This window comes from Pempheris klunzingeri, chromosome 4 (assembly GCF_042242105.1).
Source record: "Pempheris klunzingeri isolate RE-2024b chromosome 4, fPemKlu1.hap1, whole genome shotgun sequence".
NCBI lineage: Eukaryota > Metazoa > Chordata > Actinopteri > Acropomatiformes > Pempheridae > Pempheris > Pempheris klunzingeri.
In genome coordinates this window covers 2,874,712-2,899,567 of record NC_092015.1, presented here as the reverse complement: position 1 = coordinate 2,899,567, position 24,856 = coordinate 2,874,712, and the positions used below count along the sequence as shown (strand labels likewise).

The 24,856-nt window shown below is 40.3% G+C and overlaps 1 protein-coding gene across 1 annotated transcript in view; it reads left to right on the top strand.

Annotated features, from left to right (window-relative positions):
- The first annotated feature begins 19,321 nt into the window (after nt 1-19,321).
- myo7aa (myosin VIIAa) overlaps nt 19,322-24,856 on the top strand; it is a 36,170-nt gene continuing 30,635 nt past the window's right edge. The window contains exons 1-3 of the mRNA XM_070828857.1: nt 19,322-19,426; nt 22,263-22,376; nt 22,522-22,674. Of these exons, the coding sequence (XP_070684958.1) occupies nt 19,322-19,426; nt 22,263-22,376; nt 22,522-22,674 (372 nt within the window). The remainder of the gene's footprint in view (nt 19,427-22,262; nt 22,377-22,521; nt 22,675-24,856) is intronic.

Below are 24,856 nucleotides of genomic sequence, written 5' to 3'. Positions count from 1 at the left end.
AGAAAGTCTAACTATGGGCCCCTTAAAAGAAACTGAGGTCAACAAACCAATATTACAACAGAAATCTACACTACACAAACCTGACCAGGTGAATGACACAAAGAAAGGGGTATATATACACATGGGCTAGCCTACAGACAAACGAGGGGGGGATCCAACTCCTTACCATTAAACACCCAAAATTAACCCAACTACCATTTAAAGATATAACACACATGGGTACCAATATGTACTAAAACTACCCAAAACCCAAAGAAACATCCATACAACATAATACAATACAACAACATGCTGCTTTCTGGAAACCTCTGCACCCCCGTCCAGCACTGGGAGTTGACACCTTCCACTTCCTGGGTTTCAGCATAAAAGGGTGCCTTAAACTCCGCCTCCTCTTTTAACCAGGAACTCAGCAGCATGTGGAGAACCAACCAGAAGGTAAAATGTATTAACAACTCAAAACCAGCTTGATAAAGTTATGTTAACCAAAATGCGTGCACTCAAATTGGAGAACAATATCATATTGTAAATCAAAGAAAAAATAAACATTCTTAAACCAAAAATTGTGTTGTGGTTATTTGAAATGAACGGGAACGTTACTACATGGTGCCAAACGTTGATGGGTCCATCACACGGTCTGTTTTTCTGGGTGTGCACAGGACACAACAGTTTTGCTCACAGGCCAGAAAAAGTAATAATTATATGTTCATAAATAAACACGACAGCTTCCCGCTCTTCAACATGCAGAGGCTCCTTTCTGGGAGCTTTACTGAGTCCAGAAGGTCAAAATGGTGAGAAAGCAAGTTCCCTCTTGAAGAAGCAGATCACTGGGAACGTCTTCAAGTTCAGCTGTGAGGTTTTTGAATTGAGAGCATGAGTGCAAATAACATGGCTACTATTTTTTATAACTGCAAGTGTTCCTTCTCAACCACAACCATCAGTGTCTCTCTCAGATAGATTCACTTTTAAAACTGACAGCTCTCTCCAGTAGATGTCAGTAGCGGCTTTGAAATCCTCACAGAGCAGCAGGTTACAGTCTGAGAAGGCCTGTATTCATCTAAGACTGTGTTTTTATGTGCTTGCAGTTATCAAAAATACCCTCCATGACATCTGAGTGACAACCAAAGCTAGAGATGAAGGAGAGTCATTCTTGTCCTCCATGATAAATGTTGGTGTCAGATAATAACTGTAAAGTTCCTAAATTTAAATGGTTAATGAGAATCCACATAATTCCTGTATGTCTGCTAATATTCCAGATGTTTGCACTAAAATGTTTGGGTAATAAACACACTCTACCTCCATTTATATATATGTGTATATAGATATAGATATATATATAGATATAAAGATATAGAGATAGATATATATAGATTTAGGTAGTTCAGTATCACAATAAGATAAGAACACTTTGTAGTCGCAGTAAACACAGACACTGCAGACCCTCGTCTCCCCAGCCTGGCTGTGTTGACAGAATATAAGACTATAACTATAAAAGACTATAAATAAAGGCTTTTCCTGTGTATTTTTATTTCATTTGTTAGTTTTATAAGAGCATAATATGGTTTCAGATTGTTTTAGTTGTTTTTTTTATCTAAAGTCTAGTTTATTTCTTTTTAATTCAGTTAAGTAAAATGTTGTTTCACACCTAGTTTTAGGTTTTAGTTTAGTTTTAGTGAGCTATGATAACATTAAATTGTTTGTGTGTGTGTGTGTGTGTGTGTCTAATTACAACCTCCTATGTTGTACCTGATCACCCCCCACTGACTCTCTCTCTCTGTGACTGGGATCAGTGGCAGTGAAGGAGCAGCTTGCCGTGTCAACGTTAATACCAGTTAGAAAGAGGGAGGAAGAGGAGGAGGGAGACATTCACTCATTATATATCTGTATACCTTCACATGAAAGAGAGAGACGAGGGAAGGAGAAAAGAACAGAAGAGGAAGATAAGTCATTTCTGAAAATTCAGCAGTGGAAGTAAGGAGAGAAACAAAGAGTCATATCTGCAGAGATAGAGGAAGGAAAAGAGAGAGTCATACTGACGAGAGAGGGAGGAAGAGAAGGAGGAAGAGGACGCTGGAGTTATACTGTACATAGAAAGGAGAAAAGGTCTGAGGTCGGAGGACAGGATAAAAATGAGGGTGTCATGCTGTTTCTTCCAGCTCCTCCTGCTCTGGGATTAACAGGTTTCTGTGAACCTCTTCTCCTGAAGAAAGACCCTACTGTTTGACTCTGCTCTCCTGCTCTTCATCCCTCCATCCAGCGAGGAGGAGGAGGAGGAGGTCTGTGGCAGAGAACAGAGAACAGAGGGAGGACAGAGAGAGAAACGGAAGAACGAGAGGACGAGGAGAGTTCAGATCACGCAAAAGGGTAAGGACAAACAGTCAGTCTGTCAGTAGGCTTATAGAGGTATGTTGGCTTAATGCATAATCTCCTTACTCTGTGTGTGTGTGTGTGTGTGTGTGTGTGTGTGTGTGTGTGTGTGTGTGTGTGTGTGTGTGTTTTAAAGGGCCATGGTGTGTTTTTGCACGGTGGTCAAACTGATGTGTCTCCTCTTAGTTAGAATAAAAAATAGTTAGTTAAAAATATTAGAAGTTTCTCTGGAAATGTTCGGAAAGTGTTTTTCTATTTAACATTTCAACATTTCATCACACAGTCGTAGCAGCACGTAGATTTGTGTTGGTGGTAGAAGACTCCAATATTGTGACGGATGTCTTTCTGAATAACTCAAACACCCGTTTTCCAATTTAAACCAGGTTTGTTTGTTTCAGTGTCATCAGTCTGTTTCTTTAAGATTATGATTCTCTTTTTTTTTTTTTTTTTTGATGGGTATCGTATTCTGCAATGCTAATAATTCATGAATCAGCTGCTGTTAGTTTGTGATATGTGACTAATAAGGTGCACTAAGAGTAACATCATTATTATACAGGCTACTGTAGAGTGGTCAGTAAATATGATTAACAGCATTGCACAGAAGAAGGAGGTTTTCTCAAATATTTTGAAATATTGGAGAGTTTTTCATGTCATCTCTTGGTTATTTGTGTGCACAAACACCTTTATTGCTTTCATTCTGTTTCATATTTCTATATTTATAGGATATATACACCTTTATATATCTTTATTGCATTTATACCTGTCATTACCTTGTGTTCTGCTTGTTGCATTAATTTGCTCTATATATACATGTTCATATACATCTTTCTGTAACAGAGCTCCAAACCAAAGAGTTTCACACGAGTGCAACCAGAGTGACAATAAACATCTTGAATAAAGGTTTGGGAAATTTAATTTAAACACAATATTATACTGAGCACATATGAGTGGAGTTGCTGATTGGATAGGAAGGCAGAATTAGTGGATTGGTCCTCTATATACTGTGTATCTCTTTGAAGGGCATTTTGTTGACAGTACGTTGAAGAGGACAGTAATTAATAATCATTTTTTCTGCTGATTCTGAAGTCTCAGAAGCATTTTCTTTGAAAAATGTGCTTCCTGATCTTGCACAGCTGTAGTTAAGGTTTGGTTAGAATTACGCATAAAAACGTCTTGGTTAGGGAAAAATCTTAGTTTGGTATCAGACGATTTGCTCAGCTGCACGTTAATCATCAGTTTTTATCTTCTACACACATTTGTTGTACTGTATTTTTATTCGGTATTTTCATTTACACAAACACAAACTTGACAAACTGCTGAAAGTCTGATTATTATTGTGAACCTGATGTGAGTGTGCAGCAGGCTGGGTTTGACTGCTGGTCCCTCCCTGGGTACTCACAAAGCTTTTATACTCTTATCTTCATGTATACATTACGATATCGTTTTCTGAACCGGGTGTAGCCGAGGTCGTGTCAATATTCATGTTCCAGCACAACTTTGCTGATGTGAGCGAATGCTGGATCAGTTAATTAAAGCTGAATTTATTGACATGTTTGGCCCGTTGGCGACACCAAAACAGATTGAAAACAGCATCTGATATTGAAATCTGATCTGATCTGATCTATCTGATTTAAAACGGTGTGAATGTTTTAGCAAACCGTCGCCAATTCATACATCCAGCAGACATGGAAACAAAAATGCAATGAAGTTGCGTCCACTCTTCTTTTAGCTCTGATTTGGTCACCATCAGATCCTGATTTAAAAAAATGTGGCTCCTCAGCTGTTAATGACTGGTAGAAGTCTGGTAGGCTCACTTCTACAGCCTCCTCTTCATCAGACGTTGCACAGCTCCCTCTGGAGCCACAAAAGGCTGTGAGGCTATGAAGCCTCTTACACTCCTGAAACTAACTCAATAGAATAGACCCGGGCTTGTCATGTGATTTTTCTCTTTAAGTTCACTGCTGTTGTATTGTCTCTAAATGAAAGCTACTGTTCTTACATCATCCACATTAACTTCATTTTATAAAACAAAAAAAAACTGCATATCTAACTGGAAATTTCATGCGTCCCTTCACCTATCTCTCTCCATTTGGGTTGCCCCAGAAAGTTAGTTACCCAGACCCAGTTCAATATTAGTCCACAGCTGCTCCATTAGATGGTTTTACTCTCCCAGTGGGGGGTTGGTGGTGTCTCCCTCGGGCGCATCAGTAGACTGACGATGGGTGGGCAGGAGTCAGATTTGAGTTCACAGATGGCAACTGATTGTTCAGGCTGATAAATGTATGTGTAAAGTGTAGAGTCACTGGTCTGCACCCACAAATGCTCACTCAAGTCGAAAATACTGCAAAAGGCGGCATACAAGTACAGTCAGTTTACCTGAGAAAGAAAAGGCATATTGTCAATCTCAGTATTATCAGTGTCCCGTGGAAGTGATGAGTTGTTTTCCCCTCTTGGTGTCTGCTCTGTCTCTATGAACTGATTTTATGGTGCTGTGATGTTATCGTTTTCAGTGCCAAAGAAAACAAACGTAACATTAACCAACTGATTAATCTGAAGATATTAGCACCAACATCTGTAATAGCTACTGGTTGTTGTCCAATTGTTCCACCGTTTTCCTCAGAATCGGTGCAGAGCATTGACTGTATAAAAGAAGTGAAAAGTGAAGCCGATGCTGAAGAGCCTTAAACCTCTTAATGTCCAGCAGGGGGCGACTCCACTGGCTCCAAGAAGACGTCTGAATGAATGGAAGTCTATGAGAAAATTATTCTACTTCTCACTTGATTTATTACCTCAGTAAACATTTTCCTAATGGGTTTATGATGTTAATTCAGTAAATTATGGTGCCATTCAGAGGAAAATAGACCAGGAAGAAGGTATGCTTTAGGGCGGGACTACGTTGTGACTAACCAGTCAGACGTGATCTTCTTGGAACGAACATCACTTCTGGTTCCAAGATGGCGATGCCCATAAAACCAAACTCGAGGCTTCAAAACAGGGAGACAAATGGGAGACAGATCACAGTGGCGATGTCCACTTCTTTTATGGTGCAGAGATTAGCTAACTAGCCAGCTAGCTCGCTAACATCAAATATCAGTAAAGACACCTATAATTGTATTAATATAGGCCTTATATTTCTAGTGACATTAGTAGAGATGTCACACCTTATATTTAAAGTGACACACAATACTGCATGAACATTGTCCACTTTTATCTTAAAGTTCAGATAAAACATTTTTTCAAATTCCCAAGATTGTGTTTTCCATCGTAGAGAACTATTTGTACGAGTGGTGTGACACCACGTATGCCTGCCAGCAGCGACTAGTCAGAGCGCCTGTAATCTATATTTTCACTCTAACATTGTGCAACGTTACGATGTGGAAACAGCTGAATCTGTAGCTCCTATCGATTTTGCAGAGCTTTAACTTTTAACCCTCCCTCTGTCAGTTTAATTTCCTCCCTTTTAATGTCTTCCCGTCAAAATATTCTGCCTAGAGTTGCAGGATGTTTTATTTAAACTGCTGCACTGCTCACCTTTTGCTAATGTGTCCTAATCTACAGGTATAAAATCTGATATGCTTAGACCACACACACACACACACACACACACACACACACACACACACACACACACAGGCCATGGCTGCACACAACCTTTGTCCCAGACCTCTGCTGGGGTAATGAGATGCTGAAATATTGATAGGGAGTGTGTTGGTGTGTGTGTGTTTGTCTGGAAGAGAGAGAGGCATGCTAATATTTCATTTCATGTGTTTGCATTATGTGTATATTTGTGTGCATGTGGTCATAATTCTTTTTCTCTTTAATTCTATTATTAGTCCATTTTTACAGCACATCTCTCACTAGAGAGTCAAGAGAAAGAGACAAATATAAATAGTTGAGGAGGCTTCAAGGTGGAGTTAAGTTCTCTTCTTGCTTTACATGCAGTTTGTTAGCTGTGCTCTGAACACAGCTGCCTGAGGACGGCTCCCGCAAACTGGCTGACGTGTCGACTCTTCTGGAAACTGAGATGGTCAACACTAAATTAGAGGAACTCATAGATTCTTGCTGGCATGTTAATGCAGGTGATCTTTACGTGTAAAGCTTTCTCTGCTGTGACTGCTTGGATTTGAAAGTTCAGTTCAGCTTCAGTTCTCTCGCCCATTTGTAACCGTGATCAGATTGGCAAGATCGTTTCATATGTCAGCTGCTGCACCAAATGTAAACGGCAAAATACAAGATGACCGTAGCTCCAGTTTGTGCCTCTCACACAGAGTTAGCATTAGCAAGCCTTCACAAACAACATCTCACATGAATAAGATTTATTCCTTTTCAGCAGCAGTAAAGACAAAGCAAGCCTTCTGATTACTGTAAAAGATATTCAGGGCTGATGAACCTCCTGTCTGCCTGTCTGCCTCATCTTTCTTTGATAATGGTCATAAATAGTCAAATATTCTTTTCATTTCATTATAAATGTCACGTAAACAGATGATAATAACAATAAATGCAAGGATTTGGTCCACAGAAATTCTACAGGGCTTTTACTTTGAAAGGGAAACAGGAAGTGTTTATTTAAAAAACATTTACATTTATCTTTTCCATGTACAGATATGGACTGTGAAACTGTGAACAAGTGATAATCTTGCTGATTTGATGTCACAACACATCAGTGTGTTTCTGTTAACAACAATCACAGACAGCAGAAACATTTTATTTACCTTGACTGTTATTTTGACGCCACCTGACATTCAAACTTTAGCACTGCCATCGGTGCGGTGGTTGAGCAGTGAAGGAAAAGTTGCATCGTCGGTCTTAATAAGAAACCTTTTGAAAGGTGTCCAGCGAGGTGAACCCCCCCCCCCCTTGGGGGACTGAGGTACACAGAGCTTTGCTTTCAAAGAGTCAGTTCTCCCTCTGAAAGGCAGCTGCCACTGCTGCAGGTGTCAGAGGTCAACTGATCCAAATAAAGTCGGCTAATGAGACAATGAATAATTCACCGTGGCTAATTCTCTTGATTCCTGACCTGCAGTCAACATACAGTATTCCTTTTAAACTACATATCGGCTCATATTGAAGCACTTACTAAACTTACTGTTAAGATACAGAACATCCTCTCTTGTAGGAAAGTGCACAAACAAACCAACAAAACGTCTAACGAGGTCGACGTGTCACGGCTCCCATGTGTCAGAAAGTCAAAGGATCAAACTAAAGCTTCATTAGGGGAGGCTGAATAATTTACTAGGGCCAGTACACACACACACACACACACACACACACACACACACACACACAGGATATCTGCAATTACATTGACTCTAGAGCTTACATGCACATTCGAGCAACTTATAATATATAATAACACATAAGCCCACACAAATACCTGCGAACACACACACACACACACACTCACTTTCCTTTCCAAGATAAAAAGCAAATGTAAATCAGTGCATTTTAGGTTGAAGACTAAGAAGTAAGTCAGTGTAATGTTCATCCTCTGATGTGATGGAAACACGAGTGTGTGTGTGTGTGTTACCGACAGCATTTTATATGGTTGAGTTAAAACCCAACAGAACTTTAACAAGCAACATTTTTGCTTTGATGTGTTTATAGGTAAAATAATACCTGTGTTTGTGTGTGTGTGTGTGTGTGTTGCTCTCATGAAGCACCACTGGAGCTGATCTGATTCATGTGAAGGACAATAAATAACAATAAATAATAATGCTGATGAGTGGAGGACTTATCTTTGTCTCTGTCTGTCTCAGGCTCTACGGCTGACTGCTGATGTCAAGTCATAAGGACACAAACCAGAGCCATGGTCATTCTGCAGCAGGTATACACACACACACACACACACACACACACACACACACACCCAACATGACAGACAGAACCTTTGCAGTTTTATAAAGTTCGCCTACTGTGTGTGTGTGTGTGTGTGTGTGTGTGTGTGTGTGTGTGTGTGTGTGTGTGTGTGTGTGTGTGTGTGTGTGTGTGTGTGTGTGTGTGTGTGTAGCTTGTTGCAGTGAAGGTACAACAACACTCATTAAGAATCAGCTACTCATTACGCTGAATTGTTCCCACTGAATCCTCTTTGTAGTCACACACACACACACACACACACACACACACACACACAGAATGCTAGATAAATTTGTGTGTGTGTGTGTGTGTCGGTGTTTTTGATGGTCAGTTAATGCGTTGCTGAACTTGTCAGCCTTTCTGACGGACTAATCAGCTCTGACAGCGTCCCCCCACTGTGGAGGCCCAAGTGGGACGAGCCAATAAAACAAACCAACACACACACACACACACACACACACACAGAGATCAGCCCTCAGCCCTCTCCGTGTGTGTCTGTCTCATCACACACACTCTGACCTCCATCCAAACTGTTCAGGTGTAATCAAACGGCTGCCACTGGATCACACACACACGACTTTTAACTGTTTTCACACGGGAGACGAAGAAAGACTGAGGAGTCATTATATCATTTCCTGAAAAACCTCTTTGATTTTAACTGGGGAACAAAAACTTTTCTTCTCGTGACGGACAAATACTTGTGGCTCATGTGGAATTTGGTTTGGAAAAAGTGAAGCATTTTCTACGCCGGCACAGACGTTATGAAGCTGCAGCTGCTTTTCAACTTTTGATGTATTTTTTTTCACGACCAGGCCGAGGATTTTTGCACTGGAGGTTTCTGTCTGTGGATCATTTTGCAGAAAACCTGTAGTCAAGGTTTTTCAAATAAGGGGAAGCATTCATGTTTTAGCCTTTTTGCCGTCCTGTTCACACTCACAATGGTGCGCAGCTCTTAACTAGACGTGGTAACCATGACAATGGAGGTGAACGGCAATGGATCTGATTGGCCGGTGGAGGGCTGTGATGGAAATGCACGGCGTCTCAGCTACAGATACACCACCTTCATCCAGGTAAACTCAGGCTTGAGCAGATTCAGTAGGTAGATTCAGGCTCTGAGTTGAGTCACCACAGCTTCTCGTGACACAAACACTGTTTTCGACTGTGTTTTTGATTTGTTTGGAATCCGGTCGTGCTCATCTTACACCACAGGCTCAACGCTTTTAATGAAACAAGCTTAAACTGTGCTCTGTACTTTATCGGTGGTGAGCAGGAGAGAAAACCTGAGCTCTGATTAAGGTTTGATCAAAAGAAAACCAAACGTAATGAATCAGTTTGCACTAAAGTTTGAAACCTGCACGCTCTGAAGGTCACCATTTCACCTTTCCCTTGCAAACCTTAAGGGAAAAGTTGAGATGTTTTGAAACCGATATTTGAATCTAGTATTTTCACAGATTGTGCTGCTTGGCTGGACTCAGTGACTCAGCGGTCTACCTGACACTCCTCTCATACAGCAGATGAACATATGATCTCGGTCTACTGCGCATGTTGAGCATGTGCTGGACGTATAGTTTGAGCATGACTTCATGAACGAGGCTTCTTTCTTTCTTTCTTTCTTTCTGTCCATATGTGCATCTACAGTGTGTGTTCAGACAGCAGGTGTCACAGTGATCAGCTCTGCAGCTTCAGAGAGGAAAGTCCCCGGGGTCACATTTCAGTTCTGGTGCTTTCTGTGTTCACGAGGGTTTCCTGTAGCTGCTTGAGTCTCCTCTGAAGAAAGAGGCACTGGAGTCAACCACAATATGGCTGCTGCTCAGTAGTATGAAGTTCCTCCTAAGTTTTCTTGCTTGACGTTCTGTTGCACCAGGAATAATTTTTTAACTATTTATTCCTCGCTTATGTGCAAGCAAGTGTGGCTATTCTGCTCATTTTGCTCACTTGCTTTGTTCCAGTGAACTTATAAACTGTGTTTCTGTAATTGCTCCTGACCTCCGAGGTTGTTAGTCTGGTTTAGTTTGTTGGAAACAAAATGGAATGGAATTTTTAAGCAATATATTATCAATAGGAATGTCTGATTACTTTAGTCGGCAACCTTTCAAAATATTAATAATTTAAAAACTGATATTGTTTCTGATAATAGTTTTCAATCTCAAGATACCCCAACAAAATGTACATTAACTGTAAGTTCATGAACAAGAAAACTATTGTTAATACATTTGACATTTGTTGACATTTGTCAGATTTGTTGTTAAAAACAATTATCATTTAATAAAATAGCATTTGAGTAAAACTATGAAGCTAATAAATCCATTACAACATGGTTACAATACACATTTTCCCCTTAATGTGACAATGCATGCTTAGTTTAAACATGCACAGCCATGAACCTTTAATAGGCCGACTGTTGTTTCTCCTTGTCTCTCTCTCCACCTCCCTCTGAGAGAGAGAGAGAGAGAGAGAGAGAGAGAGAGAGAGAGTGTGTGTGTGTGTGTGTGTGTGTTAGTGATGGGAATTTCGACTCTTTTTAGAGAGTCGGCTCTTTCGGCTCCCAAGTGGCTCCTCAGATTATTTGTTACTTCAATAAATTTATTACCAGATTATGTGTAAAATGAATTACTAATGTAAAAAACACATTATATAGAATATTTATTGTTTATATTTCTTTATTAATTTTAAATTATTTAGTTTTACTGGGGTCATGGAGCTCTGGGCTGTAGGTCTTGGTGTCTGTGCTGTTGTCCTGGATGATGCTGTAGATATTGTAGGAGCAGTAGACACACTGACACCTTCATTAACAGCAGCTTCCCTTGCTTGTCTTTCCTCCTCTAAGTGAACTGATGGTGAACAGTACACACACGTCTGTGCAGGTTGTTTGTGGAGCCTGATATGAAATTTTAATTTTGCAAAGTCTGAACTCTGCCCTCCAACTATCAATTATATTAAAATTTGTCCAAATTTTACTACATTTTTCTGTCTCTCACCTGTCCTGCCTGCAGTCTGACTATGTAGCAGTGCTCTCTCTCTCTCTTGTCTCTCCCTCACTCCAGTTCATGTGCTCACTGTGCTGTGTGTCTGTAGCCCCCCCCTCAGTGTGGACACACAGACACCACCACACATCTTAAAACCATATCAGCTCCCGATCAGGAGCCGGCTCCTGTTGTTCACTTCAAAGAGCCGGCTCAAAGAACCGGATCGTTCGCGACCGACACATCACTAGTGTGTGTGTGTGTGTAAACCCATTCACATGTGGATTAGTGTGTGTGACTGATCGCAATCTGTCACAGGAGTCTCAGTTCTGGCAGTGATACTGGAAGTGACTCCACCATGTCTCCACTTTTTTCACATAACACACTGAATACTTGGAGAAGAACTCAACACACACACACACACACACACACACACACACACACACACACACACACACACACACACACACACACACACACACACACAAACCAATATTCCTCCTGACTCACACCTTCTCTTTTTAACAGCAAAGGGTTGGAGCTTTGGAGTTTTGGGTGTTTTCTTGTTGCTTTCGGATGCGTTTTTTTAGGTCTTTTTTTGAAGAGCCTCTTTCCTGCATTGTCTTTCTTGTCCTCCAGATCTTTCTTCATGGGTGTGAGTGTCAGAATGGGCATTTTCCTCGTCCTTCTGAGAGCATCTCCCACTTCCTTCTCCCCAGTTTTGGGGAAAGCTGTTGGTGCACAGCTCAGGCACAGCATTGTCCAGGTTGGGGTGAAGCTGTGGCACAGCATTTTCCACACAAGCGTGCAGTGCAGAGGTTTGGTTTGATGAAATCCTTGTCAGAAAAGATGTCCCGGTTAAAAAGGAACACCCCTGTTGCTCTGAACCCTGTCTGAATGCTTTGCCTTGGTTGGAGCTTCTGCAACAATCCCAGGCTCATTATTGTTGGACATGGTTTTACCCAAGTTTACCCAGGGCCCAGGGTTCCTGACGGGTTTACTGCAGACACATCTGGAAGTTAAAATCAGAGTACGAAGCTTTGGTTTGTGTGTTGAGTTGAAAACAATACACCTAAAACTCAAACAACACCTGCACTGTAGTTTGTTGATGGATGGATGGACGGATAGACGGACACCTTGTAGCACTCCATGAATTCACTGCACTGTGGAGGCCAGTATGATTATATTCCTTTACAGTTTAATACTAATACAGTTTACGATACAAACTATTATTAATACATGAATGGGGTTTAAATCATGAATGAATAAACTTTTTGCAAGTTCATTATCTTATCATCCAGCCTTCAAAAAGGCTTTTAAATTGTATTTTTTTAGTGCTAATTTAATGATGCGGTTCACAATATCTTTTTTAAATTAATCCGGTTTATGATTACATGAATTTCAGCTTTCAACTTTCAGCTCCATCTCAAAGTAACAACGGTCTATCTAGCATCTATTCATAAGGCATCAGAATTGAAAATCACTGAATATCAATGACCTCAGCATGATACTTCACTCTTTATTTTGACATATTTACTGCAGATGTTGTGCCAAATGATGACACGGACTGTGATTTCAATTAGTTTAGAAACTATTTTTACATTCCCACAAAATGTCCCATCCTCAAAGTTACTGAAAACCTGTTTTCTCTCTCTGCTGTGTTCAGTGCTGCTTTAAATTCCACTGCTCTGACATTAATTCATTCATCCAGCAGCTCAACTCAAAGCACAGTTGATTCTATGAATTTTTTGCTATTTCCAGTGAAGGAAAGCAACCAGGCAGAATTTCTCAAATACTGTTATTAAATACACTTTTAAGGTGCTTGAACTTTACTGGAGCAAATGTCTAACTGAGTAGCCACAGAGCAGCACCAGCAGAGGGCAGACCCAGACCTGAAAAACACCTCTCACCTGCAGACATGCTGTCTACTCTTGCTGAAGTGAGCTCTGGTCTGCAGCGCACGATGACGAGGACATATTTGCGGTTTAAACTACGTCTCATACAGCAGTGTAGGAAGAATTAGTAGCACTTGCATCAGTAAGGCAGGATGAAATCAACATCAGGGGATTTATAGGAGTGTTTTCCAATAATAATATATGTCATGATGCAGCAGATGTATGCAAAAATCACAGAAGAACTAATTAGATTGATTTTCAGTGGAATGGATTGTGTTCTGCATTACTTCTCCACCTAAATCTGGAGGCTATAATCATAATTTACATAGAATCATTAATTCCAGCTCGTAAAATGAGAACAAAATGTATTTTTCCAGCATGCTTGCTGTGTCTCCTGGCTTTGTTCTTGTTCCTTCTTTGTGGAGGCAGAGAGGAGACAAAATGTTAATGTTGTCCACTGAAGCAGAAAGGAGAGCCGGTCTGCTTGTGTTTTTATGGACGGGTTTATTCAGACACAAATACCACCACAATTAGCTTGTCACCATATGTCATCCTGTGACCTATGACTTGTCTAAATGATCTATCTAAATGCAAATGAGGTGAGCTGGAAGTGCCTTTATCAATCATATGGCCTATTAATAGCCTGTCCTGGGCCTCCTGCTTTACAACGCTTCTCCAAGTAATTAGATTAATCTGAGTTTCAGCATCCTGTGATGGTCTAAATGTTCCCTCAGAGGCAAAACGTGTAACGGCAGAACAGAAAGATTCATAAACACCGGCAGACTGCAGACCCATACCTGAAGAAGACCTCTCACCTGCAGCCATATTGTGCAGTCCGGTGCGCTGTGGTGTTCAGTGTACACTCACAGACCCTGGAGAGAATCTAGTGCAAAGTGAGAGTAACAAGATACTACAAAGCTGCAGTTATGACTGTAGACTTCAGCCTGAGCCTTTGCTGACGTTAAATCAAACCAGACTATGATCACACGCATTTTTAAATAATGATAATAATGGAATTTGCATATTTGTTAAACGTCTGGCAAGACATTTGTTACAGAGCCCTCAAAATCCTAAAAAATAATGTTGTAGGAAACATATTCTGCTCATTTTCAGGCTGATTCTTGTATTTGTTGGTCCCACTAGAATATGTTTAAATGTTGTAATGTTCAAAAAACACATCACAAGAGGAGGCTGCGGTTTGTGTCCCACATGAAACCGTATGTCAACATTGACTTTTATTTTAGTTTAAGACTTAGTTGACTCATTATTTACTCATAATTTTCATTGTTTTCAGTTTTCAGTCTCACTTTGGTGAGGTTTAGGAAAAGATCATGGTTTGGGTTAAAATAATAAGCCAACATTGACAATTGGCTTCACACAGGACACAAACAGACAGACAGCCCTGAAGGAGAATATCTCCTATGTGCTATGGCTGCAGGCGCCAAAATGGGAGACAAATATAAAAGGAAGAGGACATTAAAACAAAATACCCTCATGAAAGATACACCTGAGTGAAAATAGCCACATTGGCTCTTTTCTCCCTGGGTGCAAATAGCATCTGCTTTAATGTGGTAAAGATACATGTTTGTTGCTCTATTTAGAGTAGATGGATATTGAATATTGATTACCCAGTTCCCTTGCTTGTAATTCGCTGTACTTCAGGAAAAAAGAAAGGCAGATCAGGGAGGGAGGTTGGGGAAGATTAGAAGTGAATGTTGCGTTGTGGTTGACGGTCGGTGTTTTACCCTTAAACCACATTTTCTGTCTGTGGTTTGTTACCTTTTCACACAGGAGTGACATAAGCAGGCGTAAGCGAATACCCGGCTCATGTCGGACCTGAATTATTTACCTGAAGAAAGAGATGATGAGAACGCACACCCATCCACTGCAGCGAGCTCGGACATTACATCACTGCTGTCCTGCTAACGCTGCACCAACGCTGCAGCTCAGTCACGTTTGTCCAAAGCCTGATCCGTGTGCTCATAGTAGAGGCCACGGTGGAAATCCTTTTCTCTGTTTAGCAGCATGAAATTAAAGGTCTCTCAGCTACAATATGGGTCAGGAAGTTTATTGAACAGGCTTAGAAAAAATATATAGAACCTGAAGGTCAGACAAACAGAAAGTCTCACCAGGAAAATGGCTGCCTTGGCAAAGAAAGCACACAATGTTTGATGCACCCTGCAGGTGTAGCTGCAAACTGTTGCTTGAAAGGTTTTTGATTTTTTTTCATTTCATAAAACACACACACACACACACACACACACAGATCTGGTCTGGATATCCCAGCTGGTCTTGCATTATTAGAAGTAGGGGAAGAGAAGAATATGATTTTGTTTTAGACTTCCTGTTTAGCCTGCTGAGAATGAACCACTCTGCTGGGTTCTCTGACCGTCTCTGGGTCATGAACTACCATGGCTGTCTCTATTTGATGTGGTGTCTGGTTAGTTGACCTGAGGGCTTCATTGATCTTTAAATAACCCCTGTAAAAAGCCTCTAAAGTCCTGTGAGTTAAAACAACCCTCTGTCTCTGGCTGACCTGTTAATTCAGGTCAGCTATTAAACTGTAGTTTCTTCTTCCCTTTCCTATCTTCATTCATAACTATCAGTCATGGATTGTTGTCTTTCATTATGTCACCATAACCGAGATGCTTAAAGCTGCACTAATCAGTATTTTTATGAACAATGGGTCAAATTATTAGTTGTCACGTGGGAGGAGACAACTCTCTCTCCAACTCTCCTCTCACATCTCTGCAATTCCCCTCAGCTTAAAAGTATTTTCTTTTTCAGTCCAATATTTTGGTTAAGCGGTGTGTAACTTTACTGTTTGGGGTTTTTGGTTGACAGAAACACAACTCAAGTATCACCTTATTAAGTTGATTTATCTAACTGGTTAGTATTTATTATCATACATTTGGAGTTACATCAACACAAGATGAATATTAAGTCCAACATTCATTCTTTTGGCTCTGTTTTTGGTCTCCAAGTCCTCAATGGAAGCAGGCCAAAATAGATAGAGCAAGAAAACATGTGATGTATGAAGCAAACACACATTTCTTACCAACAAAAGCTTTAAGTGCTGAAAATGTACATTTCACAGAAGGGTCCACTTCAGCGGCAGCCATCTTGGTTGTTTACAAAAATGCTTCAACAGTGCTCATCTGTCAATCATCATATCAAACCCTACTGATATTAGATAAATGGTTGTGATTGGCTCGACTCGGGCCAGGTCGACTGGAAATCTGTGTGAACAGGAGGTTGGCCAGACGCATCTGCCAGAGCAAATAAAAGCTCCCAGATTTGTCTGGTTCCCAGGCTGGTTGATGCTCTCTGTTCTGCCATAATGAAGATAATGCAACCAGTTACAGGCGATGAATGAATATAGAGTTATATAATATATAGTTTTAAGTATTTAAAGGATAAAACTGGTGTTAGTTTGTATTTTCTTATTGTCAATAACTTTCAGTCTCAGATGTATTCACATTTGGAGCTCTAGTGAGTGATTCAGTCAGTTTTGAATAATTGATGTTAACATGTTTGTTTTTATGTTTAGCTGTCTACAGGCCATGAAATATCCCTCACTGGACGGTAGAAGAAAGAGAAGATCTTTTTGTGTCTGTAGTTTTTTTAATTTGACTTCTAGTCAAGTAACAAACAATCAACAGAGAAGCACTTCACTGACTCCAGTGTTGTCTCTATATGCTGATCAGTTACCAAGCTTATCTGAATTATATCCACCTGCACATCAGTGCATGTGCTGTAAGAGACACCTGTCGTATTAGAAATGACGTGTGATGATGTGCAGGGAGTTGAAGTAAAAGAAAGACAGAAACGTAAAGGAGGAGACAAAAAGACAGACACCAAACAGAGTGTTAAATAATTCAGCATGTGGTTTCTGATAGTTTACTGTTGGCCCTGCTCACTCCTGTTTACTCTGCCACAGGCCGTGTGTGTGTGTGTGTGTGTGTGTGTGTGTGTGTGTGTGTGTGTGTGTGTGTGTGTGTGTGTGTGTGTGTGTGTGTGTGTGTGTGTGTGTGTGTGTGTGTGTGTGTGTGTGTGTGTGTGTAGCAGGTGCTTGGTGGTGTAATGTTCAGGTGGCTCAGTTTGCCAGACGGAGTATTTACTTAATTAAACTGACATATATGCAGCACACACTCAAACAACCATTCATCACATGCACATGCACACACACACACACACACACACACACACACACACACACACACACACACACACACACACACACACACACACACACACACACACACACACACACACACACACACTCACACCTCATGCCACACACAGCTAGTGCTTTCTCTTCTTTCACACAGAAGAGATAAAGACGGAGAGAACGCTGGCTCACGTTTGTGTAATTAGCAAATGTGTAACCGTCGGCATGTCAGCATTGCTCCTGTATGTTAGCAGGCTGATTGATTAGTCTGAACAGAAGCTCTAACTGTGCCTGAGGACGTCCTCACAGAGCTGCAGGCAGGACTGTGGACGCTAAGGCTTGTTAGCTTCACATCATCTTTTTGTAATTTTTTTGTAAAACTATGATGAAGATCTTCACCATGACCTCTAGTTGACTAACTGATTGAAATTAATGCTGCGTGATGGTGTTCTGATGTGCATTTTTGTTTTGATAAACGCAGACTACAGACCTTTCAGTGTTATGCAGCTAAACAGAGCAGGTTGTAGGTTAAAATAGAGGAAACAGATAGCACGATGACATGATTAATATACACTGTTTCCCATAAAGTTGGAATAATAAACCCCCAATTCTGTTAAAGCCTGAATACACAGTTTGCAAAAGGTTAATTGTGGTTTAAGTTTCACTGTGATCTGTTTGGAAGAGTTTGATCAATAAAGCTGAGAAGATATAAACTTTATTTATCAAGAATAAATCACATTGTCACAATCATTTCATCAAGGTTTTATTTATGGAAACCTTATGTATGGGCCCAGACTCTTTGTTAATGTAAGAGGTGTGTAATTCTGGGAACTTGGACACACAATTCAGCTCCTGCATCGTTTCCCGTGCACATGCCGCCCTCCCTCTCGTCGCCTCTCCTGTTGTCTAAAAGCCGCCCAACAAGTGTGTCCTGCCAATAGAAAATAGTTTGGAGGAGTTGTTGCATGAGCGTGTTGCATCCTGTGTGAATTCAATTATTCCTCAGGCCTAATAATGGTCAGATAATCACGAAGCACTGAAGTAATGTAATATCTAGCAACTAACGCTCAAATAAAGACTTGGTTGTTATTCTGATTCACAGATATTCACGTACTAATCATTATCTAATAATTCATCAGTCTGTTTTCTAGTAATGCACCATTCATTCTCTACCATATAGTCAGGACCTACTCATTAGGACTCATTAATCAGGTCTTTCCTGATTCAATCCTCAGTAACAACCCATATTTCAGTGATATTAGTATTCATAGTATGCTAATATTATTTTTTAACTTTTCTCAGTCAGGAAGCACACGGCCTTGTCCCGCATTACCTGCAGAATTTACATTGAGCACAAGAGCCTGTGGTGTATTTATCCACAGAGGAATCCAACACCGCAGGACACACCTGAGGAGGAAGTGACATCTTGTTGCCATGGGCGACAGGAGAGGTTGTGGGGGGCTGGGTTAACAAAGTGTGAGCGTGACAGAGACAGAGGGAGAGAGAGAGCAGGAGGCTCGTCCCAAAATGTTACAGCTGCGGAAACTTCAAAATGATGTGAAAGTTAGTAGGAGGCTGGATTTTATTACATCTTTCTGAACTGTGGATGAGACTTCTGCAGACTGACGGGACTGAAGGTCACAAACTGGGATGTTCGACAATAAGATGTCTGATATCATTGGACTTGTTTTTCTTATTTCACTTAAAGGGCACTTGGGCTTTTTCCAGATGAACCCAGGGAAGATAAACTGAGGTGACATGTGATAATGATCTGCTGGAATTTAACCTTTTGAACCATGAAGATTTTGAACATTTCATTATGACAGTGTATGAGCTGTCCTGTTGGCCTAACTGAGTCTTGGAAATTTTATGTAGATATTTGAAAATTATCCACCCATTTGTGTGTGTATATATGAGGAAGATATAGAGGAAACTGAAATTATACAAACGTCAGATCAACTTCTGGATATTTTTTGATCTCTGCCTGGAATACAAAACCATCGGATATCATTTTCAGACTGTCAGAGTGTGTGTGTGTGTGTGTGTGTGTGTGACTTTGTACTGTACACGTGAAGATGTACAAGCGACGGGACTATGTGGAGCTCTATGAGAAGGATCTGGCCAAATGGGCGCTGCTACGCAACGTCAACACTGTGATGAAACACAGCACACTGCTGCCGGTACGCATCTGTGTGTGTGTGTGTGTGTGTGTGTGTGTGTGTGTGTGTGTGTGTGTGTGTGAGAGAGAGAGAGTTCATGACTCATAATTGTCTGTCTTTACTTTGTGGGATTTGTGTGACGGAAGATACATGCGTGTGTTCCCTTGTTTCATGCATCAAATATTAATTATATTTCTGTGTGGCCTTGTGGTGATACCTCTGTGTGTGTGTGTGAGAGAGTGAGAGAGAGAGAGATGCATCACTGTGTGTTAAGATAATTATGTGTGAATCACAAGAATGTGGTCTTCTGTTTTGAATCTGTTCATCATAATAATATATCCGAACACTGTGTTTAAAGTGTGTGTGTGTGTGTGTGTGTGTGTGTGTGTGTGTGTGTGTGTGTGTCTGCCTTGTTGCTTGTGATGTAAAAACTGTGGCACAAAGGCAACAATTTGTGGTGATATATTTGTGTGCAACCAAAGACAACTTCATCACAGTAGGAAGAAGCTGTGCTTTAACTTCAGTCTTTAAGTGTCTCCATCTTGAAGGAAGAGTCAGAATATGACCCTCTTGAGTTTGATGAAGGGCAGTTTTCAGTCCAAATGCCCACCAAAGCTTATTATTTTACAGATTATATCTGATCTGTTTAATCCGTAAAAAAAGAAAGTATGCTGGAATATTTCTTCACTAGAAGCGGTGAGTTTTCCTGAAAAAACAAACAAGCACATTTCCCAAAATGTCAAACTCTTCCTCTAAGAAACTTTTTACACGTCCCCAGAAAAAAAAAACTACTTATGTCCTTATATCAGATCAAAGGATTTGAATAAATGTGATTCAATATCAGGCACCACAAAAACAGGTTAACACTGACTTTTTATAGTGATAGTCCACTGAAATTATTTTGGGTGTCAAAAACTCACCGCCTGTAGACTTAAAAGATAAATCTGAGAAGTTTGTATGTTTGTTCATTCCAGTGATGATCCAGTGTAAAAACATCCAAATATTTAAAACCACTACTGCAGTGTAAGGCACTTTTCCTCTGGTGATCCGTTTGCTCACTTTGCTCTAAATTTTCCTAAAGATCATCTGCAAATATATGGACAACAACACTAGTAACACTTGGCACTGATGTGGTTCACTGTTTGCTACTAACTTTGTCAGGTTTGGGTGAAATATTGCCTGGAGATGTTTTTATTTGTTGTGTTCAGCTGACCACACTATAAACAGAAGCTCTGTGTTGAGCCATTATTTTGGAGAAAATATGAGCTTGGATCATTCAGAGTATACACATGTGGACGATTGTGCTGCTTGAGGAGTCTCCTGATAGTCCAGTCTGTACCTCTGATGCATTACAGTGTTACATCCAAATAACAGACAGCTTCCTGTTTTCTGTTTTGAAACACTGAACACTCAAACACTGAAAAATGTATTGCACACATTGATTTTTAACCCGTTTCACTAGTTGCGACTGTTCGTCCAGCTGCAGATTAAATGTGTTCTTGCTGTTTTTGTTCAACACAAGAAGAATATTAATACAGCGTAACATCAATACAAACAAATAAAACACTTTTTTTTTTAAATTTTGTTTCAAATTGTATGAATTAAGCAAATACACGTGTAATTTCTGGTAGAATCTTTTATAACGATAAGAAAAACAAGGTTGTGTACCATTTTTTTCCTTCAGAACAACAGTTTGTTTTGTCAAATCACTATCTGGGTTTTTCAAAAATCACCAGTCTGTGACTTAAATGTAAAAGTAATAACTCAGAGGCTCAAACTGGTGATTCTCATCATGTTTACATGCACAAAATATTCAGTTTTTTGCCTTTATTAAAAAAAAAAGACAATATTTCTGCTAAGATGTTTACATGGCACATGGACATGAATATTCCACATGCACATGCAAAAAACAGAATACACTAGATGTGTAAACAGGCAACAGACTGTGTGGTGCATTTCCAAAAGAAGGCTCATAGGTCCAGAATAATATTAGCTGTTCCCACATGTCTGAATGGGAAAATGTCTAAATTCAGAATAAGGCCTTATTTAGAGCATCCAAAGAGAATATACTGTTTACGTGACCCCATATTTGGAATGATAGTGAAAGTGCTTTTAGACAGAGTCGCTGTTAGAATTCACTGTATGTGCCTGCATCCAAGAGGGAGTGAGAGTCAGAAACTGTTCTTGAAATGCCTCTAATACCTCCTGATGACACTCATTCACACCTGTGTACTAACCCTTTCCTCCTCTCTGGTTAGACGTCCTCCCTGCCCACCTCAACAACTTCCTGGTACACATTTTGTGTTTCGTCCTGTCCAGGAGCTTCCCGGTCCAGGCTGTGTCTGTCTGCCTGGACCGGGAGATGATCCGGGGTTCATTAGACCATTTTCAGACTGCACCATTCATTTAGATACTAGAATTGATTTACAACCCCGAGTCTTAATAAACAGCTTCAATAAACGTAGTAAAAGAAGAAAAGGTCAGCCCACTGTAGAGTAAGGTGATACGTGGCCTTATTTAACCCCCAGGCTGCATTAAGCATTAAGGTCTAGGTGCAATGTGGAAATGGTTGTGATTCAATTGTTTAAACAAAGACAGAAATATGGATTCTAATCACGGGTTCGATCGTCTTACAAAGATCAAAATTTGTTATCAAATTTGTTATCAATCGAGATACTTCAATAAAGACGTGGCTCCTTTCTGGTTCTGATTTCTAATGGGATCTTAATCACTGCTGTTATTCTTACCCTAATTCAAACTTCCGATTCTTTCTCTAATGGTGATTTAACTAAATAATTCTGATTCAGATCTCCATCCTCATCCTGGTTTTGGTTTTTAATTCTTGTTTTCTTTCCAGGGCGACTATGTCTGGTTGGACTTGAAGACTGGTCGGGAGTTTGAGGTGCCGATCGGCGCAGTGGTCAAACTCTGCGACTCAGGACAGATCCAGGTGTTGGATGATGAAGGAAATGTAAGTGTTGAAACTCTTTCTGCCTTTGAAATCACCCCTAGAGTATTTACTATACAACTCCATGATTACTCTTATTACATTTGACATTTTATTTGATTGTCTCAGTTCTGAGTGTGAAATTAACACTCTTATCCTCCCTTTCCAGGAGCACTGGATCTCCCCCCAGAATGCCACAAACATCAAGCCAATGCATCCCACCTCCATCCACGGTGTGGAGGACATGATCCGCCTGGGAGACCTCAACGAGGCTGGCATCCTCCGCAACCTGCTCATCAGATACAGAGAAAAACTCATATATGTGAGTATCACAGCAGTAATGTCTTTATACATCTGCTGCACGCTGGTACTGATGTTTTGTACAGCTCGCTCATCAAATACTGGGAAAAGCTCATGAAGGTGAGTACACCATGAGCCTATTTCCACACCAGGTATAAACATGTGTGTGTTATCTCAGCAACGACATTGTTTTCATTAAACAGCCTACATACATCACATAAACTCTGCTTCTACTTTATCCTTTTTCCTCCTTGAAGACTACTAGAGCTCCTTAAACCTTTATCCAGGGCTTGAATGATCTTTACTAACGCTCTTCTAGTATTGCCTCACAAATCAAACCTCCAATATCTGCTGCTGCCTGTTTTTCGGCTCTCATCTCGATCTCTTGCTTCTTTATTCCCTGTCTTGCCCTACTTGCTATCCTCCTTCCTCCCTACCTCTTCCTGTGTCGTCTGAAGACGAACTGTGGCAGCAGGGTAAGTCAGGTCTTGCATGCCAAGGGAGGGAGATCCGACCTCAGCTGAAAATAATTCACTTAACACACGTCTGTTGCATGTCTGTTGCACGAATGTTTCATGTCAGCATTGTTCTCTCTCAGTGACTCCCAACTACTTCAAGTACTTTAAGTTCTTCTGCAGTTACCTGGATGTCATATGGGGATGTTATATCTTATATGATGTAGCTCAACTAATTAGAAAAAAAGTAAATGGCAATTTGATAAGAAAATATAACTACATCGATACAGTAGTGAGCAAGTGACCAGAGAAAATCAAACCAATAGATAAACTGTGTGAAATGTTACAAAGAAGCTAAAGATAATAAACATTATTAGCCAAAAGTAAAGCTAAACTAACTGATAGTGGTGTAAATGCAAACTTTACCAGACCAACCTAAACACTGGCTGTTGTTTTTTGGTATTTTTGGCCTTTATTGGACAGTTGACAGAGACAGAGCTTTAATTGTATGAAAAATATCATATATATATAACAATTGCATGGAAAACTATTATTAATAGTGTTAAATAACATCCAGTTTATGATCAGTTCATGTGAACACATTTGTTGACGCTTTAGCTCATCTGACAGTGATGTGAGGGTGCAACTTAAAGAAAGTGTTGGGAAAAACACTGATCTGTCTCATAAAAATGTTACAAATAACAAATGCAGTTCATTTAGTAAAGAAAGCCAGCAGGACTAAATGTCACCAGTATGATGGAGATCTCATTTTTCTTTTTGTCTCTATCCTTTTCTGTGATAACTGTCATTGACTGTATTAAACATACATTATACAATATATTATGACCCAAAGCCAAAGCTGCATGTGTCTGGAGCCACTTCTCGTAATTGTTGAAACTTTGGAGGTGTCATGTTTTATGGGACTGACTCGCTCAGGCTTACCGTTAACCAAACTCAGCGCTGCAGCCTGTTGATTTGTTTCCAACATGGCCGTCAGTTCTCCTGTGGCGAGCGCTGATACGTTCTCATTGTCATCCCTCACCATCTGAGCTACGAGACCTGTGTCACCTCATCTTCCCTCCACCTGCTCCAGCTCGCTGCTCCCTCCTCCTGTGGCGCTGCAGCGTGAGCGAAGAAACCGATGTGTCTGATGTGCATTTGATTTTATATTTGACTTGATTTTTATTTCAAGAATGAAAACGTACCTGCACACGTTATTCTGCGGTCTCAGAGTTTGAACAGTACATATAGAATTCCCTGAAACCTTTTCATATATTTATTTGTTACTTAATTTGTAGGGACAAAACAAATAACATTGTTACATACCAGATAAAACGTCTACTGGCTGAAGCTTATTCACAGCCCCTGAGCAGGATTTCAAATTCAGGTCACTAAACAAACAAATGAACGCATGAAGCAGATTCATTGTCAAAACTACTGAACAGATTGTGTGCATGTGTGTATGCATGTGTCCATTTCTGTCAGTGCACTGACTTAGTTACAACAAACAAAACGTATGATAATCTCCTAAAATATGTCAAATTCTCCAGTGAAATCAGCTTCTCATAAATAATGACAGTGTAGTAGAAATATTTCAGCCTGTTTTCGGAGTAAATCAGGCTCCTTATAAAGGTTTTTTTGTAAATTGAATTGCCCAAGACTTAACGAAGTGGTTGAAAAGCTCCACCAAGACCAACTACAACAGAATTCTCCTCCTGCATTGATGCATCAGTGATAATAATCAGTGAT